The sequence below is a fragment of the Mixophyes fleayi genome, chromosome 3, assembly GCF_038048845.1.
Source record: "Mixophyes fleayi isolate aMixFle1 chromosome 3, aMixFle1.hap1, whole genome shotgun sequence".
NCBI lineage: Eukaryota > Metazoa > Chordata > Amphibia > Anura > Limnodynastidae > Mixophyes > Mixophyes fleayi.
In genome coordinates, this window is record NC_134404.1 from 239,717,106 (window position 1) to 239,739,979 (window position 22,874).

The following is a 22,874-nucleotide window of genomic DNA, read 5'->3' on the forward strand; positions in this document are numbered from 1 at the left end:
TTTTTTTTTATATATATATAATTTATACCAAAATGGGATAATCAATTATACAAGTTCTGAGGTTATATGCAACATAGTAAATAAGTTGAGGTTTGATGGTCAGATCAGTATGACAAGACTGTGATGACTATGTGTAAGCCAAAGAATTAAGTTTAAAGTTACAAAGTTGCCTTTGATATAGAATGGTTCTGGGGAAGAGATTATACTAGAAACTGCTCTCTCACTCTCTCTAAAAAAAAAACAAAAAAAAAAAAAAACCTTTTGAGGCAGCAGTGTTCGCCCCAGAAAATTTTGCCAGACGGGTTGCATTAAGAAGTAGTTGGGTGGGGGCAGTTTAATACTTTGCAATAGCATTGAAAAATGTTGGAGGTTACTGCCCACACCACACCTATCGGGACTAGTGTAACACACACTGCTGGTTGTTGCGCTCACATAGTGTTTAGGAGAAACAATGGTTTATTATATTATAATGGGACTCTGTTGGGCTCCAAGAGCCGGGTGGCTAGTACAAACCGTCCAGGAAATAGGTGCTGGGGAGAACACTGGGCAGTTTAATGTCACAATTTGATTACCATTATCGCAAATAAAGAGGTGATAACACTGGAGGACATTAAGGATATATGATGTAAATCATGTGTTACGAATGAGAAATAATTTTACCACAATTATATTAAGGAACTGCTTTGTAAACAAACAAACAGTGCAGCCACAGGGGGCACGCTAACCTACATCTGGTGGTCATGTCCTATTATTGCCCCCTAGATAACTAGGTACATTTTCCAAAACACTATGCTCACATATTTTAGCCGTGACAAGAATTCCTCCCATCTTTCTTGGTATCTATAATATGGCAGATAGCAGCCATGGAGGAAATGTCTTTTTATCTCCGTGATCGAGGGCATGTATTAACCCAAGTGTGGTGGGTCACTGGCTCCTTTGCAGAGAACTGATCCATACCCTCCTCTTAACTTTTTTGCGTTTCTTACCCGACCCATTTGCGCAAACCATCCCCCCTGACGCCAAGGTGCTTGCCCCCTTTTGTCCCTGTCAAATTCAGGCATCTCGCTAACACCTTTTAGGCTTTTAGTGTAGCATGGTCAGAATAATCTTGTCAGTTCTGTCTCCCCCCTTCCAACCATCCATTTCCCACCTACCCTATGCCCTTTTCTTTTTTTTTCTTAAAACTGGTCATATTCATTGCTCTGTTATACTCTTGTAGCCCCATTTATGTTCCATTGCCTTATTAAACTAATGTGGGTATTTCTATGTTTGACCATTCAAAGTAAAATATTAATAATTATAATAATAATTATTATTATTCATCGGCCATGTTATACTCATGTTATACTCATTTGTGCTTTAAATTGGATTTAATGGTTGTCATTTGAATAAATAGAGATATATTCTATATGGTTTTTTCAAGTAAAACCCAAAATATTAGATTTTTTATTACCATTACAAGCAATTAGACACCCCTAGGGGGGTATTCAATTGTTTGTTTTAACGCGCTAAAACCCAAAAAAACGAGCGCTCTAAAAATATTACCGTTAATACGGTAATTACTCGCTAAATTTCATCTCGCAGCGAGCTGAAATTCAGCCCGCTGGCAGCGAGTAAGTACCGTATTAACTGTTTACGCGCGCAAAATTACCGTATAATATAAAGTTTTTTTAGAGCGCTCGTTTTTTTTGGTTTTAGCGCGTTAAAACAAACAATTGAATACCCCCCCTAATGTTTTAATTTAGCTTTTCAGCATTTTATCATTATTACTTTAATGTTTTCTCTGTTTTTTTTAACAAAGGTTTTCGTAGAATTTTAATATGCATTAACAAAGATTGAAACTTTTAAATAAGCTTTCCAAGAGTTCCTTGATTTAAGAATATCTCTTGGCTTTATTTTTTTATATTAGTTACATGTATTCTAGTTATTTTGACAGCACCCACTGTGATTTTTATTTTGTAATTATAATATTTACTTATCTATAACCTGGAGTATTGTTTGTTTGTTTTTTGTTGTTTTTTTTTTTTAGTCATAAGTTTTCAGTTAATACGGTTATTTCCTGTGCTGCTGATAGATAATCCTATTACAAGTAAAGCTTGTATAAAGTAAACCTATATTTTAGGTTAATTATTTGGGGTTGCTCCTATTATACAATCGATATGTGAAAGTAGCCGTGGAAAGAATCATGTAAAATAATATGTAATTTGTTTTCCCTATTTTAGCTTGTTGTTTTGCCGTTGTTGTAAAATAAACTCTACAGTCTTGAAGGAATTTAAAAAACAAAACCCTGACTCAGAATCTAGGTATATCTTGTTGATCTCCAAACTTTATTTGCTATAGGGAAATTCTATCCAGTACACAGGTGACCCTCTGCAAGATTTCACACTTATGAGGTTTTTGGACCGCTTTGTTTATCGCAATCCAAAACAACCGAAAGTGCAAGGTAATATATTCTTATAAATTTGTGTTGAACACCTCTTTTCCAATAATATTAAATTCTATGATTTTACCTTCATTTTCCCATTCTCTGTAAGACTTCTTTCACTCCTCAATGTTACATCTTCATCTCCTCTATCTGTTTTTTTTCTTGTGCCTCATTTTCATTCACATTTTGTGTCTCTACAATTAGTTTTTCAAACATTAACTCCTTTAGTTAAATATAAATAAAGAAAAGTCAGTATTTATCGCACTTGCAAGTCCATTTTGATCCCACTTTAGTTATTACCATTCTGCCAGTGTGCATGGCCCAGCTTTCCCATAAGTTTAACATTATCTGGTGATGGATATGTAAATATTTTTTTTCTGCTTCTCAGAATATTGTTAATATATAAGCCTTAAATTGAAAGTATAATAATACAAGTGTCTATTTGCACAGAAAACAACAGAGGCTATTTAATGCACCAGAAGAAGAAGCTGTACATGAATGAACAAAAACATCCAGGTAATTTTCCCTTTCCTGCACAAAAGCAAGATAAATTGCCAATTTTTCATAAAGTGCTGAATCTTCTCCTGTTTTTCAAACTTATTGACTTTCATGAACCTAGTCACTGAACATTTCCAGTGAATCCGTATGGGGATTACATTCATAGTATATGCAAGTTTATTTTGTGGATAGTTGTGAAATTGCTTCAGAGTAGTTTTATTACTGCATCTTTGTACTTTGTCAGGTTACCATTATTTGCATTCTCCATTATATTAGTGTGCAGTAGGTGGGTTTGTCATTCACTCTCCTGGCATCCCCACCATTTGTTCTGTAAAGCAGGGGGGGGTGTTACTTACATGTGAGACTCCCCCATGCCCTTAAATGATGTGTGTCTCGGAGAGTAGAGACAGTGGCTGAAATGAAATGAAATTTGGCTGATTGGAGGAGTGCTCCTTCAAAAAAAAAAAAAAAAGAAATCTGTAATAACTAGTTTATATTAAATCTTAAAGTGGACTTGTTACCCCAAACGGTAGCCTCTTTCCAATTAATTGATATTTTGACCATCAGTGGCATGTGTAGAGCTTATTTAGTTGTGTTAAAATGTTGTTGCATTAATATTGTCAAATGTAGCCATTATTCACATGCAGATGTCTGTATTTTAGTTCATATAATCAATCAAAGTATAATCAATCTACGATTACTCATTGGTACCGAAACTAACACTTGCTGTGTTGTTTGAAAAATCAACGGTAGGATGTATGTTTGTTTTTTAGAGCTTGCCTCCCTGGTCATAATTTAAAAACAATAGCAGTGATAATTGATGTGATACACAACAGCTTTATGATATTTATGGAATGCATCTTTTAGTTAACAGTGCCACATTTCTTGAAAAAGAAGAACATGAAATACCAGTTGATGAAGTATTCTTCCACAGGTAAAAAAAATACCTAGAAATGATGTTCAATAAAGGACATTCACCACAATGTAGCTGAAAGGGAAAAATGTAGGATAAATACGATTTACAACGCTCTGGTCTTGCAGAGGGGATTAAATTAGGCTAAACACACAATTTCTGTTTATTATGTGTAAAATGAAAGTCCTTACTGAAAATTGTGTCCCACTAGCTAGAATGCCAACAGCAGCTCCGTTTTGGGGCAGATTCAATTGTCCACGATGTTCTGAAGAACATTGCGGATGCGCTTTTTTTTTACCATTACTATGGTAAAAAGTAACACTGAGTTTTGCTTGCATCTCTATGGGGTGTGAGTAAAAAAAAATCAGAAATTATCCACGCGAGTTATGTTGCGGCCGTTCCAGCGGCACCTCGCGCAGATATTTAGGGAATTGAATCTGCCTCTTGGTTTATTATAGGTCTTTTAAATTATGATTTAAGATCATTGCTTTATTTGCAGTATAGATTAAGTGTCATTGGAAAAAATAGGATGGTTGTATACATTATTCTGTGTGTGAGGCCTCATGAAAAACATTTTGAGAACCACTAATACAAAAAAAGTCACTAAGTTTACACATCTATGGCAATGGAGCAAATAAATAGCAGTATGTCTGGAATCTGGTACCAATGTACAAGAATTTTGAAAATATTTGCTTTGATCTCTGTCTGACATTGACTCCTATTTGACCTATAACAGTGTGGATCCTCAACAAGTTGTGTTAGAAGTATAACATGAATCTATCAATGTTCATTTATATACAACATCTCCAATGCAGAGCTACCTAAATGGAAAGGATGGTGGAAATTACACATTTCTACTTTGTGCATAAACTCAATTATAAAATAACTGGTTAGGAAAGTAGTTTTATCTAGAGCACAAGTCACAATTATTAAGAAGCTTATGGTCAAATTAGTCAATTACCTGTAAATGTAGAATAGCGCCCCTTTTAGTTCTCAAGCATCTACCATTGGGTAATATGTGCTGTCAAGCATGGCTATCTGGAATACTAAAGGAACCATAGGGTACGTTTGGAAACCTTTGGGAGAGAGTTTGCCAGTGGTGACTGTGCTATGAAAAAAACCCCAAAACAGCTCAATTTGAGATTTTTTTGTACTAATGAAAGCTAATACCAATGGTGTGCTAGGGATTACCAAGCACTTTCTGGGTGAATGTGTGTCTCTGAAAGCTTATTGCATTAAAAGTATTGTAGAATAGAAGAATGTCAAATTTTACCAATCTCTAAATGAAACTGGGCACTTTTACCATATTTACTTTCATAAAGTGTGTCTTGGTATGTTGGGCAAACGTAAAGTTCTTTGTTTTATATATATCTTTATTAAAAAATGCTATGTGTGATTTTAATGCAATAATTTAACACTAGAAAATAATTAAATCTTACCCAGCCTAATAAGTAGTAATACGCTTCAATGAGTTTGAAATATATTGTCAGTTATGGTTTTTATTTCCTTTTAGTTTTTAACCTGTGTGATTCATCCAAAACATAGATACTTCAAAAAGGTGTCTACAGATAAACAGAAGTATAAGCGGAATGAAGAGGAAGAGAGTTTAGAAGACGTAGATGATGATGAGTTTGAAGATATTCTTAGTAAGTGTGGTTTGTTTTTGTTTTTTTATTTATGTTTCAAAATTGTTTTGTTTTTATCTATTGCATAAAAATTAACTGATATCAGCGTTTTCATAGAAAATAAATGGCTTTTTTTCGAAGGTACTTTCGGACAGTAGAGGGAAAAGTGTCACAAGACTCTAAAAATCGACTAGGAGTTTTAAGAACGGGGTAATATTCTGGGGAACTCCAATTTTAAGGACGGTTCCTCTACCAGACAGGGTGGGGTGTCGAACAGTTGATTTTAGGTGTTTGAAAGACATTCAACCTACAGGATACAGAGGAGCCAGAGGTTTGAGATGTCTCTATTCAAAACGAAGAGACAGGAAAGAAATAGTATATCTATCTTCTCCACAATTTGTTGTAGCTTTTAGGTGAAGCTTTGCAAAAACCTATTAGAAGATTTCAAGTACTTTGCAGATTTTGCCTTAACTACTCCTCCTCTGAAGAGGACACTGGTAAATGGGAAATGCCCCCACTGCTCGTCTTTCAATATCCACCACAATTGGCATCATCTTGATCCATTCCAGCTGCTGTTTGCGTAAACAACGAGGTTGAGAAGTGGGCTGAACAGCTCGGTTAGGACTTGCAATCGAACACTTTAAGATCAAATTATTGCCATTAGTTGGCTGACATATTTGGGTGACTCATCCCATCACCATCACCATCATCAGCAGCTATTTATTTAACGCCACTAATTCCGCAGCACTGTACAGAGAACTCGCTTACATCAGTCCCTGCCTTATATTTCTGGGCCTCGTGTTTGACACCAGATGAGTCTTTTTACCAGAGGAGAAGATCCTGTCCATTCAAAAATATGTAAAAACTCTGTTAATGCTCAAACAGGTATCAGATTTCCAATGCATGGGGAAAATTGTATTTCTTTCAAAGAGGTGCAATTTGCAAGCTTACACTCCAGAACAAACTGCTGGCCAGGTGGATGACGTCCAACTCTCCTCTGGCAACATCATTCTTCAAACTGTCGTAGCAGACATGTCAGTCCTTTCTTTGGTGGCTGAAGAAGCAACATCTCAATGAGGGTTGTTATAGCTCCATCTGGAAGTTGGACAATTGTGATCACAGATGCCAGCTTACTGGTGTGGGACTACAGTAACTTTGGTCCCAGGACCTGGCAAAGCTCACCATAAACATTCGTACATGCTCCTTTACAAGCTCAGTCCCTCCTAAGGGGCAGACTTCTTTGCATCCTGTTGAACAGCAGCACGACTGTAGCGTGGGATGAGAGATATGGCCCAGAGAGATATGGCCCAGCAGTCTCTGCAATATTTCATTTATCCTGCGGGAGGGGGGGGGGGGGGGGGGTGTTTAGGAAGCAGACTTCCTGAGCAGGGATGCCATTCAGCCTGTGGAATGATCTCTTCACAAGGAGATCTTCAGTCTATTCGTGGTGAAGTGGGGTCAGTCGGAGGTCAAAGTAGATCATTACTGTGTGGAAACTAGGGACCCAAAGGAGTTCTTAGTGGACGTCAGAACTGTCCCATGAAAATATTTGCTAATGTATTAAGAAGGTCGGGAGAGATGGTGTGCAACTAATTCTTGAAGTACCGGACTGATTGAGAAGGGCATGGCACACAGATATTAAAAGCTTGGCATAAAAACTATCGTGAAGACTTCCTCCAAGAAAAAAACTTTCTAAATCAGCGTCACTTCTTCTACCAAGACTTTTCTCGGCTGGCTTTAATGGTGAAGCTTTTGGGGCCATGATTCTTAGTTAGAATTAAGGTTCTGTCTGAGAAGGTCATGCAGACTATGATCAGGTTTTGCCCTTGAAAAAGCACAATGGCGAAATGCTAGTCTGGCTACGCTGCAAGTGCATATTTTTTTTGCACACTGGGTTTATTATAGATAAGCAGAGATTCAAATAAAGGAATGAGTCTGTATGATGTCTTGCAATTCTTTGAGTGTTTGGTGTGTGAATGTTATAATAGATGAATAAATGTATGGTGGCAGTTGCTTATATTTGTATACTGAATCCAGATAGATTTGAATATATTGCCCTTGGGTGGTGGAAGAGTGTAATAGTGTTATACCAACTGTTGTTCGTATAAAAAGTGATTGAGAAATAAGAATTTATACATAATAGTCTAACACCCCCCCCTCCCCCCAGGATATGATTACCCTGATAAGATATTTGAATGGTGGAAGCCATATATGCTATTTATATAATACATTGTTATATGATCATATCATGGCAAGTGAATTGTTCTTAAATTAGAAACTCTGTAAGCATTGTATGCATGACCTTGTTGTAAAACTTAACAAATAAAAATATACTAATCCACATAAATTCAATGGTGGTAAGAAGTTGTTGTAACAAATTCACATGTAACTGCAGATTGGTGTTTTTATTTTGAGAGCACAATCACTGTTAACGTTCACATTTTATATTTTGCTATAAGTGTAATAGGTCAGAACAGAAGAATGAAAATGTTTAATAAATTTAATAAAAAATGCATTTTAACAGAATTTGGTGTGGTATGATGTGTGCCTCAATCAGCACCTTCTTTCCTCCTCACCGTAATTTAGACTATGATCAGGAGCAGACAGCTGGTTTCTGCAAATAGTTACCAAAGGTTGTGGAAAACTTGCATAACCTGGTGAGCACATAAAGGAGTACACCCTTCTAAAATCTGGGCAGTGGCCTGAAATTAGATTCTCTTAATGTCCAGATTTTGTCCCCCACTGTGTTCTGGCTATTATTTTCTTTTTTTTACATGGCGTTCTACATGTTGAACCGCCCTATGTTTTACCGATGGGATCTAAATTTTATCCTCTATGCGCTACAGTGACCGCTGTTAGAAAATGTTTTCCCCCCCCTCTACTGACAGTTTAGTAGTTAAATAAAATGTGCCTTACGTTTTGAAACCATGACTTCTCAAACTGCATGAAATACAGAACTTTTCATTGTTTATTTAAAGACATGCTTGTCGTCTTTTTTTCATAGATTCGTTTGAAGGGGACAGTTTTTACAGTGACAAGAATAATGATATTGATTTTGCTGGGTAAGATGTCAGATGACTTAGCGTATTTCTTTTTTTATGTGTTTGTTTTGTAAATGTAAATCCTAATCTTACTACAGCATTTTAAACAAACTCTTACAGGGTATTGCAAGAAGAATATTCTTATCCCCTTCTTTCAGAGTTACTGATAATTCATGTAACTCCTATATATATGTATTGTATATGTATATATAAATATATATTATGTATATGTATATATTGTGTATGTGTTTATGTGTGCGTATATATTATGTGTGTATGTATATATTGTGTGTATGCCTGTAGAGAGAGATTACAGATTTTAGTTAGAGGTGGAATGAGCACAGAAGACAGGGACCTAACAAATTGTGAGGGTATGGGATCAAGAGGACAGGAGGTAGAGTAGGAAGATAAGAAGAGAGTAGACACTTCCTCTTCATTTGTGAGAACAAATGAAGCGAGCGTGTCAGAGGGTGCTACAAAGGAATTGAGATGATTGCTTGTCAAGGGAGATGATACCATTTCAAGTCTGATCTCATCCATTTTGTCCTTAAAATAGGAAGCAAGATCCTTGGCACTGATGGTAGTCGGAGGGTTTGGTGTGGGAGGATTGAGAAGAGATTTAAATGTTTGAAAAGGGCATTTGGGGTTAGAAGCCTGAGCATAGATGAGAGATTGGAAGTATGTTCGTTTTGCAGTGTCCAGAGAATTTCTATAGGAGTGGTAGATACCAGTATATGTGATGAAATCATTAGAGGTACAAGATTTACGCCAGTGATGTTCTGCTTTTCGGGAGAGTTTTTGTAGAGTTCGTGTTTCTTTAGTGTGCCAAGCTTGGCAACGAAGTCTACGCGGAGTATGTAGTGTCGCTGGAGCCACTTGATCAAGGGAAATTGGGGTGAGAAGGTGTTGGAGAGAGGTGGAAAACTGTTGAAGATCACTAGAGTTGATATTCCTGCGGTTGTGAGGAGGCTTGGAAGAGTTTGACCCTGGGGAGGGTAAAGAACTGGGGGTAAACGAGTAACTATTAGGTGATGATCCGAGAGGGGGAAAGTCTAGAGAAAACAAGATCAAGACAGTGGCCATCCTGATGAGTATTGGATTAAATCCACTGGGCGAGGTCAAGTGAGGATATTAGAGAGAGTAGTTTGGAAGCAGCATTGGAACGTGGATTAGCAATAGGCATGTTGAAGTCACCCATGATGATGGTGGGAATGTCAGCCGATAAGAAGTGAGGGAGCCATGCAGAAAAGTGTTCAAGAAATTGTTGGTGTGCTCCGGGTGGGGGTGGGGGGGGGGGCAGGGTAGCAGTTTCAAGAAGGTTTCTGCTTCGTTGAGGCGACCTGTTATGGCAGGACCCGGTTCTTTACCAATACCTACTTCTGTAGGTTTTTTATGGCATGGTCTTTGAGGCTAAACTCTGGCGGTCCACAGGGCTTTCCTCTAGAGTGGTAGACACCGTGCTGTGAGCCAGGAAACTGACCTCAACCCGCATTTATTACAGAATGGCATTAAGTGGTGCGAACAAAGACTGATTTTCATCTTTCCCGTATCCTAGCCTTTCTCCTCGATGGCTTGGATGCAGGTCTGCGACTTTGGTCCCTAAAGGTCCAAGTGTCGGCCTGATCTATCTTTTTTTTCAACTGAAAATAGCGAATATTCCGGAAGTAAGAACCTTTCTTCAACAGGTCCTGCATATACAGCCCTTTATGTTACGCCTACGGCTTCCTGGGACCTAAACATGGTTCTGACATGCTTCAGAGCTCCCCCTTTGAACCAGTGGGTTTAAAGTAGCGTGGTTGGCTGGCTTCTAAGCAGACTATCTCTAGATGCATTACCTCCACAATCAAGCAGGCCTACGTCAGTTTCGATCGGCCTGCGCCTTGTTGTATTGCCGCCTATTCCACTCGCTCAGGTCTCAGTGGATCAGCTCTGCCGGGTGGCCACCTCTTCTGTCCATACCTTTACTAGGTTTTATCAATTTAATGTGTTTGCGTCCCCGGACCCCAGTTTTGGCTGCACAGTGGCGGACCGGACTGTTAGAGCGGTCCCTCCCATAGGGGACTGCTTTGGTACGTCCCCATGGTAAACAGGGTCCCCCAGGTGAAGGCAAGACATAAGAGAATTTTTATACTCGCGTTAAATCCATTTCTCCGAGTCCATCTGGGGGACACTGCGTTCCCTCCCTTCTGCTCTTCTGTGGTTATTCTTTTGGTGTTGTGGTTCCCTTCCTTCGGGATTTTGTATTACACACTGAAGTTCACACAGGGTTGCAGAGGGGATATAGCCTGTCAGAAGGAAAGTTAACTTTATTTTAGGAACTCTGCCATGGTTACTCTATACTAAACACTCCTTTGGTGCACCTTATATATGTTTGTTTATAGATTTTTACTCTAATTGGTTGGTAGGATTGGCACCCCCTCAGTAAGGTTGCGACAAGAGTTCCCTTTATTTTTAATTATTTACATGTCTCCTGAGGTATGAGCGCACAAGAGTAATTTTGTTTAGCTATTTGAGTGCTTACTCCAAGTTCCCTCATACAACCCCATTGTCCCTTAGATTTAACATGAGTATAAAATCCTCTTCTCTTTCATCCAATTTGGGGGACACTTCTACCATGGGGTTGTATGAGGGGAGCGTGGTGTTGACACTTAACTAGTTATCGTGTTAATTGGAGCATGCTGACAGACCTCTCCCCTCCGCCAGCTCCTGTAGCTCCCCAGTATAGATTAAGTACCCAAGAAGTCGGGCTTTCTTTTTATTGCTAGCAAAGTAGGAATTCTATTTTCATTTATTTTTATTATTATGTGATTTTAATCTTTAGGATATTTAACAGCCTGCCTGGGACACGATCTGTGTGCTGTTGACAGCTAGGGCTGTTCAATGGCTGTCATTGGGTGAGAGCCAGACGGCTCTCATTGACAGAGCGTGTCTTCATGGTGTGTCACACTAGGTGGTCTCTGATGACTGATGCTTCTCCCCCCCCCCTCCTGCCTGCAATAGCCTGGGGAAGGCTGAGTACCACAGTTATCCTTTCTTACATATATACTTATTCTATAACAGCATAGGTATATTGTATCTGTTTCTTTTGTGCTAGCAGCATGCAAAGTTTAACTCTGCTCACAAAACTGGCTCACTGGGTTATATCATTGTATATATGTATATGTTTACAGTATAAGTTGTTGATACATATTTTGACTAATAGAGATTATATCCTTCTTATACTATTCTGTTTTGTGTGATTGCTCTGTTTCTGTATTTGCATCTTGCTCAGATAATGTCTGAAAAAGGAAAGGCAACTAGAGCAAAATAATTTTTCTTGCTCCAAATTCAAACGTTAAATTACCTAGTGGACAACTGGGCCCAGGGCGTGCTTTGTTGTGGACTGCGGGCCCCCAGTCCGCATAGAGCCATGTTAATGCTTCACCACTAGTGGAGAAACAGGTGTGGGCGATGTCTCTGGCACAGTCGTTGGCGACTCTGGTACAGCTTCTAGGCTATCCGGCAGAGATTCCAGCAGTAGCTGTGGGTTCTCCTGCTACCTTGGTAGCAATTGCACCAACTGTCACCAGCAGTAATTGAGAGTGCAGACTTTGGACAAGCTGGCCCTTTATCCTCTCTCATTCTCCAAGGACCTCCTTTAGGGGAACCTGCATGGTCCACACCCTTAGTCAGAATCATAGACAGGTTAAAATGGTTCTTGGACCCGCTGAGACATCCTCTTTCCAAAAACAAAGAATGCATGGGAAACCATCATCTTCTTTCAGTCTCTGACTCTGAGAGATCGTCTGAAAAGGAAGAAGAACTCATAGAAGAGTCAGACTCTACACAGGTCACGGATATGGATGACTCTCGCAGAAACCAGGGCATTGAGAATCTTGTACTGGCAGAGTGAGGCGAGCTTTAGACCTCTTGGACATAGACTAACCCAAAGCAGTGGATCAAGGTCTGTTTTAAAAAAAATAATAAAAAAATTATGAGACGCGCGGTGTGCTTCCCTCCTTCAACGGAATTTATAGAAATTGTGGCTTCGGCCTGGACACAGCCGGACGCGAGGTTGTAGTTCAAATGAGGTTTATTGCCCTGTACCCTTTACAGGCAGATGATCTAGCCTGTTGGGAACAGATACTGAAAGTGTACACACTGATGGCACTGCTGGTGTGCTACACCACTCTCCCAGTACTTGTCACAGCCACCCTTCAGGATGGCACTGATTGCAAGAATTTTTAAAATCCATTTATGTGGCAGCGGGAGCTTCCCTTAGGCCTATGCTGTCATCAGTCTGGGTTGCCAGGGCCATAGAAGTATGGGCTGACCAGCTGGCGACAGGGTTACAGGACTCTGACCTTCTCATACCTTGTTGTATACCTGAAACAGGCTTCAGGTTCCTGTATAAGGCTGCTCAAAACGCAGCTTCAATGTCCTCTTCGGTTGTAGCAGCTAGAAGAACTCTTTAGCTTAGGTCCTGGGAAGCTGATGCCAAATCCAATAAATCCCTGAAAGCCCTTCCTTATTCGGGCTCTGTACTTTTTGGTCCGGAATTAGACAACATAATTTGTCAGGCTACAGGTGGTAAAGGTACATTCTTCCCGGTCAATGTGCCTAAACCATGGGTGCCAAGTTTCAGGTCTTTTTGCCAGCCCGTTGAGGTCCCTCTGCCAGAGGTCAGGTGAGTCGAGGCAGGCCTTTTTGATACAGAGGACAGTCCCACAGAGGAAGGTCTTCATTCTCCACCAGGCATCCCGCACACACAAACTTCCGGAGAAACAGCAGCCTGACTCACATCCTCCTCTCGCTGCGGCAGTGGGCGGATGCCTGCGGTTGTTCAAGGAGCAAGTGGATAATCCTCTTGCTATCCACTTGCTCCTTGAACAAGGGATCATGATGAGGGGCTACATGATCGATCTCTGCAGTTGAGCCCCTTGTCGTTTTTTTTCGGCACTTCCTTACCCCTCGACCCCACAAAAAGACAAGCGATGCAACACTGTTTTATTCTCTTATTTCTGGTACTGGGCAAGCGTCTCATAAGGAAATAAGAGAAGCCAGATGGCTTTTTCCGACCCATTTTAGAACTAAAAGCTCTAAATCGGCACCTAAGGGTGGACAGATTTGGAATGGAGTCTCTTTGCTCGAATATCAGTGGGTTGGAAACGGAAGAATTCCTGGCGTCGCTAGACATTCGAGATGCCTATCTTCACGTCCCCATATGGGCATGACATCAGCCCCTGCTCCGCTTTACAGTGGGATCTTCCAACTATCGGTTCAGCGTGCTCCCACTTTTCCTTTCCATGGTGCCCAGATTATTTATAAAAATCATGGCAGTCATGGCCGCTTGTCTGCTTTCCATGGGAGTGAGAATACTGCCCTACACGGGCGACCATCTCATCAAGGCCACTTCGGATCAGCTTCTGCGTCATCATCTAGCTCTCACCATCAGGATGCTGGATTATAAAGCTGCAGAAATCAGTTAATCCCTTGGCAGAGGATTATTTTATTTGGTCTCATCATGGACACCAGAGAGCAGAAAATCTTCCTTCCAGAGAACAAATCTCGGTCCTTACAGAACATGGCAGTCGGAGTTCTGGCCAGCCACGGTCCTTCCATGCTCCTTTGCATGAGGCTCCTGGGAAAATGGCTTTGACATTTGAAACAATTCCTTATGGAAGGCTCCGATCCAGATATTTTCAGTGGGACCTTCTGACAAAGTGGTCAGTGTTTCCCCTCAGATTGGACTCTCAACCTATCTGGTTATCTTTCGAGGCTTGTTGTCCCTTCAGTGTTGGAGGGTCCAGGACCACCTGGGCATAGGCAGGTCCTTTACCCGGTGGTCCTTGACCATTGTCACCACGGACGCCAACCTTCAGGGCTGGGGTGCATTGGTCCTTGCTTTCAAGGCCTGTGGACAAAACGAGAGGCCTCCCTTCCGTTAAACATTCTGGATTTGAAAGCCATGTTGATGGCTCTGCGAGGGACTCTGGCCTTTCTTCAGGGCTCCCAGGTCTGTCTACAATTACATATGTCAACAAGCAAGGTGAGACCAGGAGTTTCCCGGGCACTGCAAGTGGCAATTCAAATACTGAAATAGGCGGAACTATTCGTTCCCTCACTTTCGGCAGTATTCATCTCGGGCGTGCAAAACTGGGAGGCAGAATACCTAAGTCGCCACACGAGGATGCCAGGGGAGTGGTCACTCCGGTTGTCTTTCAGATGCTGCTTCGCAGGTGGGGTCTACTGGATTTGGACCTCATGGCGTCAAGGCACACCCGACAGTTTCCCAGGTTCTGCTTGAGGGCCATGGACCACGTGTCGGTTGCCGTTGATGATGATACGCTGCAATTCGGTTTGGGTTCTTTCTCTCTCCTCCCATTCCATTGCTTCTTTTCATGCTCTGGCGGGTCAAACAAGGATGTCTAGCAGGGATATTTGGTTCTCTCCATGCTTTAGAAAGCCCCCTTTGAATCCTTACTGTCAACTGACCTAAGGTTCCTGGTGTGAAAGGTGACATTTCTGCTGGCCATTGCTTCGGCTCAGAGTGTCAGAGCTCGAGGGCCCTTTCCGTGCAGAAAACCATACTTTTTTTCCATGACGATAGAACAGTTCTCCAGGCCTTGCCCTCCTTTCAACCGAAGGTAGTTGCGGGATTTCACATATATCAGGAAATTGTAGTTCCATTATTCCGAGAGGCCTTGGGATCTATCTCCTTGGAGTACCTGGATGTGGTCAGGGCACTACGCATTTATGTCCTACGGACCTCACCCATTCGCTGCACAAATTCTTTTTGTCCCATTTGATCCCCATAAATGGTGTTGGCCTGCCTCCAAGCAAACTATTGCAAGATGACTTGCGTCTACCATAAAACATGCATACGTCAGTACAAACCGTCCTGTGCCCAGTCTCATTACTTCTCATTCCACTCGTTCAGTGGAGTTAACTTGTGCTGCGCATATTGGGGTCTCTGCGGACCTGCTCTGCCGGGCGACCACTTTGATTCTCTGGTTTGATGAATGAGAATTGTGACTGGATCACTTATAAATAACATATGGTATAAATTTATTAAAAAGAAATAGCGCAGGGTGCTTATTTATATAACTGCACATGTACTTATTTTTGATTATTGTGTATATTTTGGTAAGCAAAATCTTTATTTTCTGAAAGCAGGGAGAGAAAATTTGTTTTTTCTGTTTTATACTTTCTAGAGGAAATGTATTATTAAGGGATATTTCTCTTTCATCCAGTCTGGGGGACACTGCTTACCATGGGTTGTGGAGGGAGCTTGGGGGAGTTGGCACCTAACTAGCTAAGTTTTAGTACTGCTGACAGACACCTCCCCTCTACAATCCCCCTGGACTCTTCAGTTTTTTTCAGGTGCCCTGGAGTTTGGCAATGTTTTTTATAGCTAGTATAAATTTTAAAAAAATGTATTTCTTTATTTTATTTTATTCTCTTCTATTGGTGGCAGTGCTGAAGTGTGTTCTATAATAGAGAACACACAGCCAGCAGCGCAGGCATTCTCCTGTCAGATGGGAGCCAGAGGCTCTCACTGACAGGGAAACTTTCTGAAGGGTGCCTAAACTGAGGAGTGACAAGCTGCACTCCTCCAGCCTCCCCGATAACCGGTGCTGCCATTACAGGCAGAGAGTGCCGGTTATCAGATTAGCAAGTAGCGGCGGCCATCTTGGATTTTCGGGCCAGCAGCGCTACGGAGAGAGGAGGAAGGGGGCTATACCACGGTTCCCCCCTCATGCATAGGAGGAGGGCGCCGGGTATGTTGCTGCGGAGACCTCTGTATAGAGGTCTCCACTATCTGTCACGCTCCATTTTTTCTTTTTTGATACGTTTTTGGAGCTATTGAAGGGGGGGGGAGCTAATCCATAGAGTTCCCCCCTCCTTCCACAGAGAGATGGTATATCCCAGTCTTCTGGCGCCAAAGGAAGCCCGGGAAGAGAGAGCAGAGCTGAGGGAGCAGACACTGGACAAACTGCCGTGGACTTCTCTCCTTTATGGCCCTGGGCTAAGTATTGCCTTTAAACACACATATTGTTTATTTCTGTGGAAAAAAGTAGGCTTGTAAGGTTTACATTATAGTCTCCTTCTTGCCTACAAACATTTGGTGTTTAATTATTACAAGTACAACTTTTATTATATAGATTAGTTGTTTCTTGTTATATAATCTGTTTTCCTGCATACATATCTCTCTCTATTCTCTCTGTTTACACAGCTAGATTAACCCTTTAATCTGTGTGATTGGTGTGCCTTCCTTTATAAGAATGACAGATAAGGGAAAGGGCACTATTGCAAAATATTTCACTTGTTCAAAATGTCAAGTTAAATTACCGTGTGGGCAGGGGGACCCTAAATTGGCGCTCTGTTCTGCCTGTGATGCAGGGGCTTCCACTGTGCAGACTCATCAGTCCACAGCCCCTCTGACGGAGGAGCCGGCCTGGGTGGCCTCCCTGACACAGTCGGTTTCCTCCTTAGCTCAGATGGTATTACAATCTAACCAATTGCTATCTAATATGGCTACTTCGGTGGCTACTAATAATAGCACTCAGCTGGGCTTGTTACCACAGGGTCTATTGGAGCGTCCTTACCAGGACCTTCCTCTTCCTTTTCTGACCAAACCCCTATCCCCACAGAAGCGGCATGGTCTACAGCTTTCCTTAAAGGTTTAAATAAGCTTAACTTGTTGCTTGAGTCCCCAAACATCCCGTCCGCTAAAAGAAAGAGACCTAGATCGGATAACCCTATCATGGTCCTTTCAGATTCTGAGGAATCTTCTGAGGATGAGGGGGCAGTTTATGCCGATTCTGACCAAGTTCAGTCTTCGGAACAGGAGGATAGTTCTAGAAGCCAATTTGTTAATGATTTGGTTTTTGCAGTTAGACAAGCGTTAGACCTCCCAGAACCGGAGGATCCTACGCCTAGAGACAGAATTCTGTTTAAGAAGGCCAAAAGAAAGGCTTGCCATTTTCCCCCTTCTAGGGAACTCGTAGACATTGCTGAAGGAGCATTGAAACAACCTGAGAAGAGGTTCTCAGTTCCCAGAAGATTCTCTTCCTTGTACCCCTTACAGGAGGAGGAGGTAATTCGTTGGGAAAGTATCCCAAAAGTAGATATTCCTATAGCACGTTTAGCCAAACACACCTTACTTCCAGCTCCTGGTTCAGCGTCCCTTCCGGATGCCAATGACCGGAAGGTTGAATCCCAACTGAAATCTATTTTTGCGGCTGCAGGTTCGTCCTTTAGACCCACATTCGCTTCAGCTTGGGTGGCTAGAGCCATGGAAGTATGGGCAGACCAGCTGGCAGAGGCCTTACAGGGTTCTGAATTACTCCCCCTGGCCTTACATTTAAAAGAGGCATCGAGGTACATTTATGAGGCAGCACAAAATTCAGCAGCTGTCTCCTCCTCTATACAGGCTGCATCCATTTCAGCTAGAAGAACTCTATGGCTGAAATCCTGGGAAGGAGATGCGGAATCAAAAAAGTCTGTTGAAATCATTCCTTTTTCAGCAGCAGGTTTGTTTGGTCCAGAATTAGATACCTTGATATCCCAGGCCACTGGGGGCAAGAGGACTTCCTTGCCGGTTTTCCCAGGTAGAAGCAGAAAACCCAGGTTCAGCTCCTTCCGTCAGCCCTTTCGAGGATCCTCCTTGTCCAGGGGACAGTCTTTTAGGGGTAAACAGCCCAATGCCCGAGGCTCCTCCTCTAGAGGAAGATCCTCTTTTTCGGCCAGGCCTCCAAGACTCAGGAGAAGCCTGCGTCCTGACGACCACTCGTTTCCCCGGGGGGAAACCCCAGTGGGAGGTCGTCTGTCTCTTTTTCTTCAACAGTGGACAGAGTCCTCCCAGGACTCCTGGATTCGGGGCATTATATCAAGGGGATACATGATAGACCTGCTGGGTCCCAGACCCCATCGGTTCTTTGTAACCCCCCTACCCCGAGATCCATTCAGAAGACAGGCAATACAGGATTGTGTCGCCTCTCTTCTCTCAGAAAGTTATCTGCAGGGTTCCAGAATTCCAAAAGGAACAGGGTTTTTATTCAAACCTGTTCCTTGTGAAGAAGCCGGACGGCTCCTTCCGACCCATTTTAAACTTAAAGAGCCTCAATGTGCACCTAAGAGTCGACAGATTTCGGATGGAATCTCTAAGGTCGGTCATAAACGGTTTGGAGAAAGATCAATTTATGGCTTCCCATAGACATAAAAGATGCATACCTCCACATTCCCATTTGGAAGGGCCATCAGTCCCTCCTCAGATTCACTGTAGGACCCTCCCATTATCAGTTTCGGGCCCTCCCCTTCGGCCTCTCCACAGCGCCGAGGGTTTTCACAAAAGTCATGTCGGTTATGGCAGCTCGTCTTCACCTTCTGGGCATCCAGGTCGTGCCTTATCTGGACGACCTGCTCTTCAAATCCTCCTCAGAGAGTTGTTTGCGTTATCACTTATCCCTTGCCTTGGCGGTTCTCAGGAGCCACGGATGGCTCATCAACTTGAAGAAATCACAGATGGTTCCGTGTCAGCGCATGGTTTTCTTGTGCCTCATCATGGACACCAGCCAGCAAAGGGTGTTCCTGCCTGTCGAAAAGGCCACCTCAATTCAGAGTATAACTTCCCAGGTCTTGTCCTCTCCCAGACCCTCAATCCACTTGTGCATACGGTTGCTGGGAAAGATGATGGCCTCCTTCGAGACCATTCCCTTTGCTCGAGCCCACTCTCGCTGTTTTCAGTGGCATCTGTTAACAAAGTGGTCAGGATCCCATCTACGCCTGGACCTACAGAAGATCTCTCTATCCCTGAGGTCCAGAGAATCTCTCCAGTGGTGGCTGATTCAGGATCACTTGACAGTGGGCAGATCCTTCTCTCCGGGGGCGTGGGTCATAGCAACGACAGACGCCAGCCTGAAAGGTTGGGGGGCGGTAATCCTTCACCTCCGGCTTCAGGGCCTTTGGTCGGTTCAGGAATCATCCCTATCCATAAATGTGTTGGAACTGAAGGCTATTTTCTTAGCCCTCAAAGGAGGACAATCCCTCCTCCAGGGCCACCGTGTCAGAATTCAGTCCGACAATGCCACGGCTGTGGCATATGTCAACAGACGGGGAGGAACCAAGAGTGCAGCAGCAATGAAAATTGCAGCCCAGATTTTGTCTTGGGCAGAACTTCATGTTCCGGCAATATCGGCTGTATTCATCCCAGGAATACGCAATTGGGAAGCAGACTATCTCAGTCGCAACCAGATGATGCCGGGGGAGTGGTCTCTGCATCCGGAAGTGTTTCAGTCCCTGGTTCAGAGGTGGGGGCTTCCGGACATAGATCTCATGGCCTCCAGACACAACAGGGAGGTTTCCAGGTTTTGTGCAAGGTCAAGAGACCCCTTAGCCGTGGCAGTAGACGTCATGACCATGCCATGGGAGTTCAGGATGGAATACCTAATTCCTCCTATCTCCATGCTTCCTCGCGTTCTCAGACGGGTCAGGCAGGGGGGTCTGCCAGTAATTCTGGTAGCTCCCTCATGGCCGCGTCGAGTCTGGTACGCGGACATAATCTCCATGGCAGAAGGACCAGGGTTTCGTCTACCATCTCGAGACGACCTTCTCCTTCAGGGTCCATTCCTACACCAGAATTTACCTCAGCTCAGTTTAACGGCATGGCTGTTGAAGCCAGCCTCTGGAGGGCTAGAGGTTTCTCCCCAAACGTGGTAAACACCCTCATGCGAGCTAGAAAACCAGTTTCAGCTCGCATCTATCACAGGATTTGGAGAGCTTACATTAGATGGTGCGAAGGTAGGACTTGCCACTCATCCTCCTTTCGCCTCACTCGCTTGTTAGCTTTCCTTCAGGATGGCCTGGAGGCAGGTCTCAGGTTAGGTTCCCTAAAGGTCCAGGTATCGGCACTTTCGGTTTTTTTCCATATGAAATTAGCCGATTTACCGGATATCAGGACTTTTCTCCAGGGAGTACTGCATATTCAGCCTCCCTATGTTCCGCCGACAGCACCATGGGATCTCAACCTGGTACTGGAAATGCTTAAAGGGCCTCCTTTTGAGCCCTTGCATGTGTCAGAATTAAAGTGGTTGACCTGGAAGGTCCTCTTTCTTTTAGCTATCGCTTCGGCTCGAAGAGTTTCGGGATTAGGAGCCTTGTCCTGTCGGGAACCATATTTGGTTTTCCACGAGGACAGAGCGGTCTTAAGAACCCTTCCTTCCTTCGTTCCGAAGGTAGTTTCGGCTTTTCACCTTAACCAAGAAATTGTAGTTCCGGCTTTTTCATCCTCTTCCCAATCTGATCACCAGACTATGGAAAAGTTAGATGTGGTTAGGGCTCTGCGCATCTATGTAAAAAGAACTTCTCAAATTAGACGTACAGATTCTTTGTTTGTTCTCTATGATGCTAATAAGAGAGGCTGGCCAGCCTCAAAACAGTCCATCGCTAGATGGATTACGGCAACCATTAGACATGCTTACATAAAGGCTAACCGTCCTGTGCCAGGGAGACTTACGGCCCATTCCACCAGATCGGTAGGGGCGTCGTGGGCAGCGAGAAATGGGGCTTCTGCGGACCAGCTTTGCAGAGCAGCCACCTGGTCCTCTGTCCACACGTTTACAAAGTTTTACCAATTTAATGTCTTTGCATCTAAGGATGCAGATTTCGCTCGTAATGCTTTGCGAGCGGGATTTTCAGAGTAGTCCCACCCTTAAGGGGCTGCTTTAGAACGTCCCCATGGTAAGCAGTGTCCCCCAGACTGGATGAAAGAGAAAAGAGGATTTATGTACTTACGTTAAATCTGTTTCTCTGATTCCGTCTGGGGGACACTGCGATCCCTCCTTTCTTCTGTTCTTCTGTGTGCTCTTGTTTGACTGGCCTTACTCCTGGGGCTTTTTAATAAACTGAAGAGTCCAGGGGGATTGTAGAGGGGAGGGGTCTGTCGGCAGTACTAAAACTTAGCTAGTTAGGTGCCAACTCCCCCAAGCTCCCTCCACAACCCATGGTAAGCAGTGTCCCCAGACGGAATCAGAGAAACGGATTTAACGTAAGTACATAAATCCTCTTATCTGATACAATAAGCCTTTGTGGATGAAAGTTTTTGTGTATTGTGATGTGGGGAAATAGCTTGTTTGGGGTTTGTGATGTTCTGTGGGAATGTGTATTCTGAACTGTCTGAAGAAAGGCCCCATATGTTAATTAGATCTTTTATGTGTGGAGGTCCAACATTGAAGGCAGGAAGGTTTAATTAAGACTGGCTCCTAGATTTTCTGCATCTGAAAATCAGGTGCAGGACATCACAGCATTTCTAGAATTGCATAGATAAGTGTAAATATTGTTGGCTTTGTAATGCATGTAAATCCATGTTTGTGTAAACATATGACATCCTGATTCTAAAAATAGCTCAGAATTCAAGGGGGCTGGCTTACCCTTTGAGGCTGTGACCAAACTGTATAAAAAGCACTGGCTTGTATTGAAAAATTGTTTTTCTGATTTCATTTGACCTGATCGCTGGTTCATTTTACCAGTGTAAGAGCAAATAAACATCACTTGCTTCAAAGACCTGCTTGAAAATATCTTCCATGCTGAAAATCCTGTGACCTACAGATTTGACCCAAAATCTAATCCGTTCCTGGCTGTTTCTGAGGTTTGGACCCAGCTTTTCCGGTACCACCGCTCTGCCTGCTACTTTCAGCCCTGGTCATTGTGATAGGCCAGGGGGGATCCATCCACAGCAACCCTGATCCATAGTAATAAGTCAGGAGTAACAGCCCAGGTACACCAGTAACGGGGTATACTCGCAGCGTCAGTTACCCAGAAGATACCCGGTGTTTTATGCGGGTAAGGAGTCCAGTGGTGGCAGCATTTGTAAGCCCCATCCTATTGCGACAAGAGGGCGCATTTGGGATAATGAAAGGGAACAGTGGCAAAGTAAGCCCAGCCGGTTCCCAGCAACAACAGACAGAGTGACATAGGCGGTCCATCCTGCCACATGAATAGAGGATTTTTATGCTTACGATAAATCAGTTTCTCTGATTCCATCTGGGGGACACTGCTTTACCTCTCTTCTGCTGCTTATTTTTTGGCTTTTTGAGTCCCCTTCCTTGGGGCTTTAGAATTACACTGAGGATCTACAGGGGGTTGCAGAGGGGAGGGGTCTGTCAGCATGTTACAATTAACAATTTAACTAGATAAGTACAAACTCCTCATACAACACCATGATAGCAGTGTCCCCCAGATAGAATTAGAGAAACTGATTTATTGTATGTATAGAAATCCTCTTTTTCCGAATACACCTGAATCACCAAGCTTCACAAATCACTGTGTGTGTAGATAGATCTTTAAACACTAATTTTATTTTACAAAAAAATTATAATTCTGCAGTAAGGCGC

The 22,874-nt window shown here is 42.9% G+C and overlaps 1 protein-coding gene across 2 annotated transcripts in view; it reads left to right on the forward strand.

Annotated features, from left to right (window-relative positions):
- CEBPZ (CCAAT enhancer binding protein zeta) overlaps positions 1-22,874 on the forward strand; it is a 45,748-nt gene that overhangs the window by 14,089 nt on the left and 8,785 nt on the right. For both annotated transcript variants that reach the window (XM_075203335.1, XM_075203336.1), the window contains 5 exons: positions 2,341-2,443; positions 2,876-2,941; positions 3,791-3,857; positions 5,382-5,482; positions 8,466-8,523. In XM_075203335.1, coding sequence (XP_075059436.1) covers positions 2,341-2,443; positions 2,876-2,941; positions 3,791-3,857; positions 5,382-5,482; positions 8,466-8,523 — 395 coding nt within the window. The remainder of the gene's footprint in view (positions 1-2,340; positions 2,444-2,875; positions 2,942-3,790; positions 3,858-5,381; positions 5,483-8,465; positions 8,524-22,874) is intronic.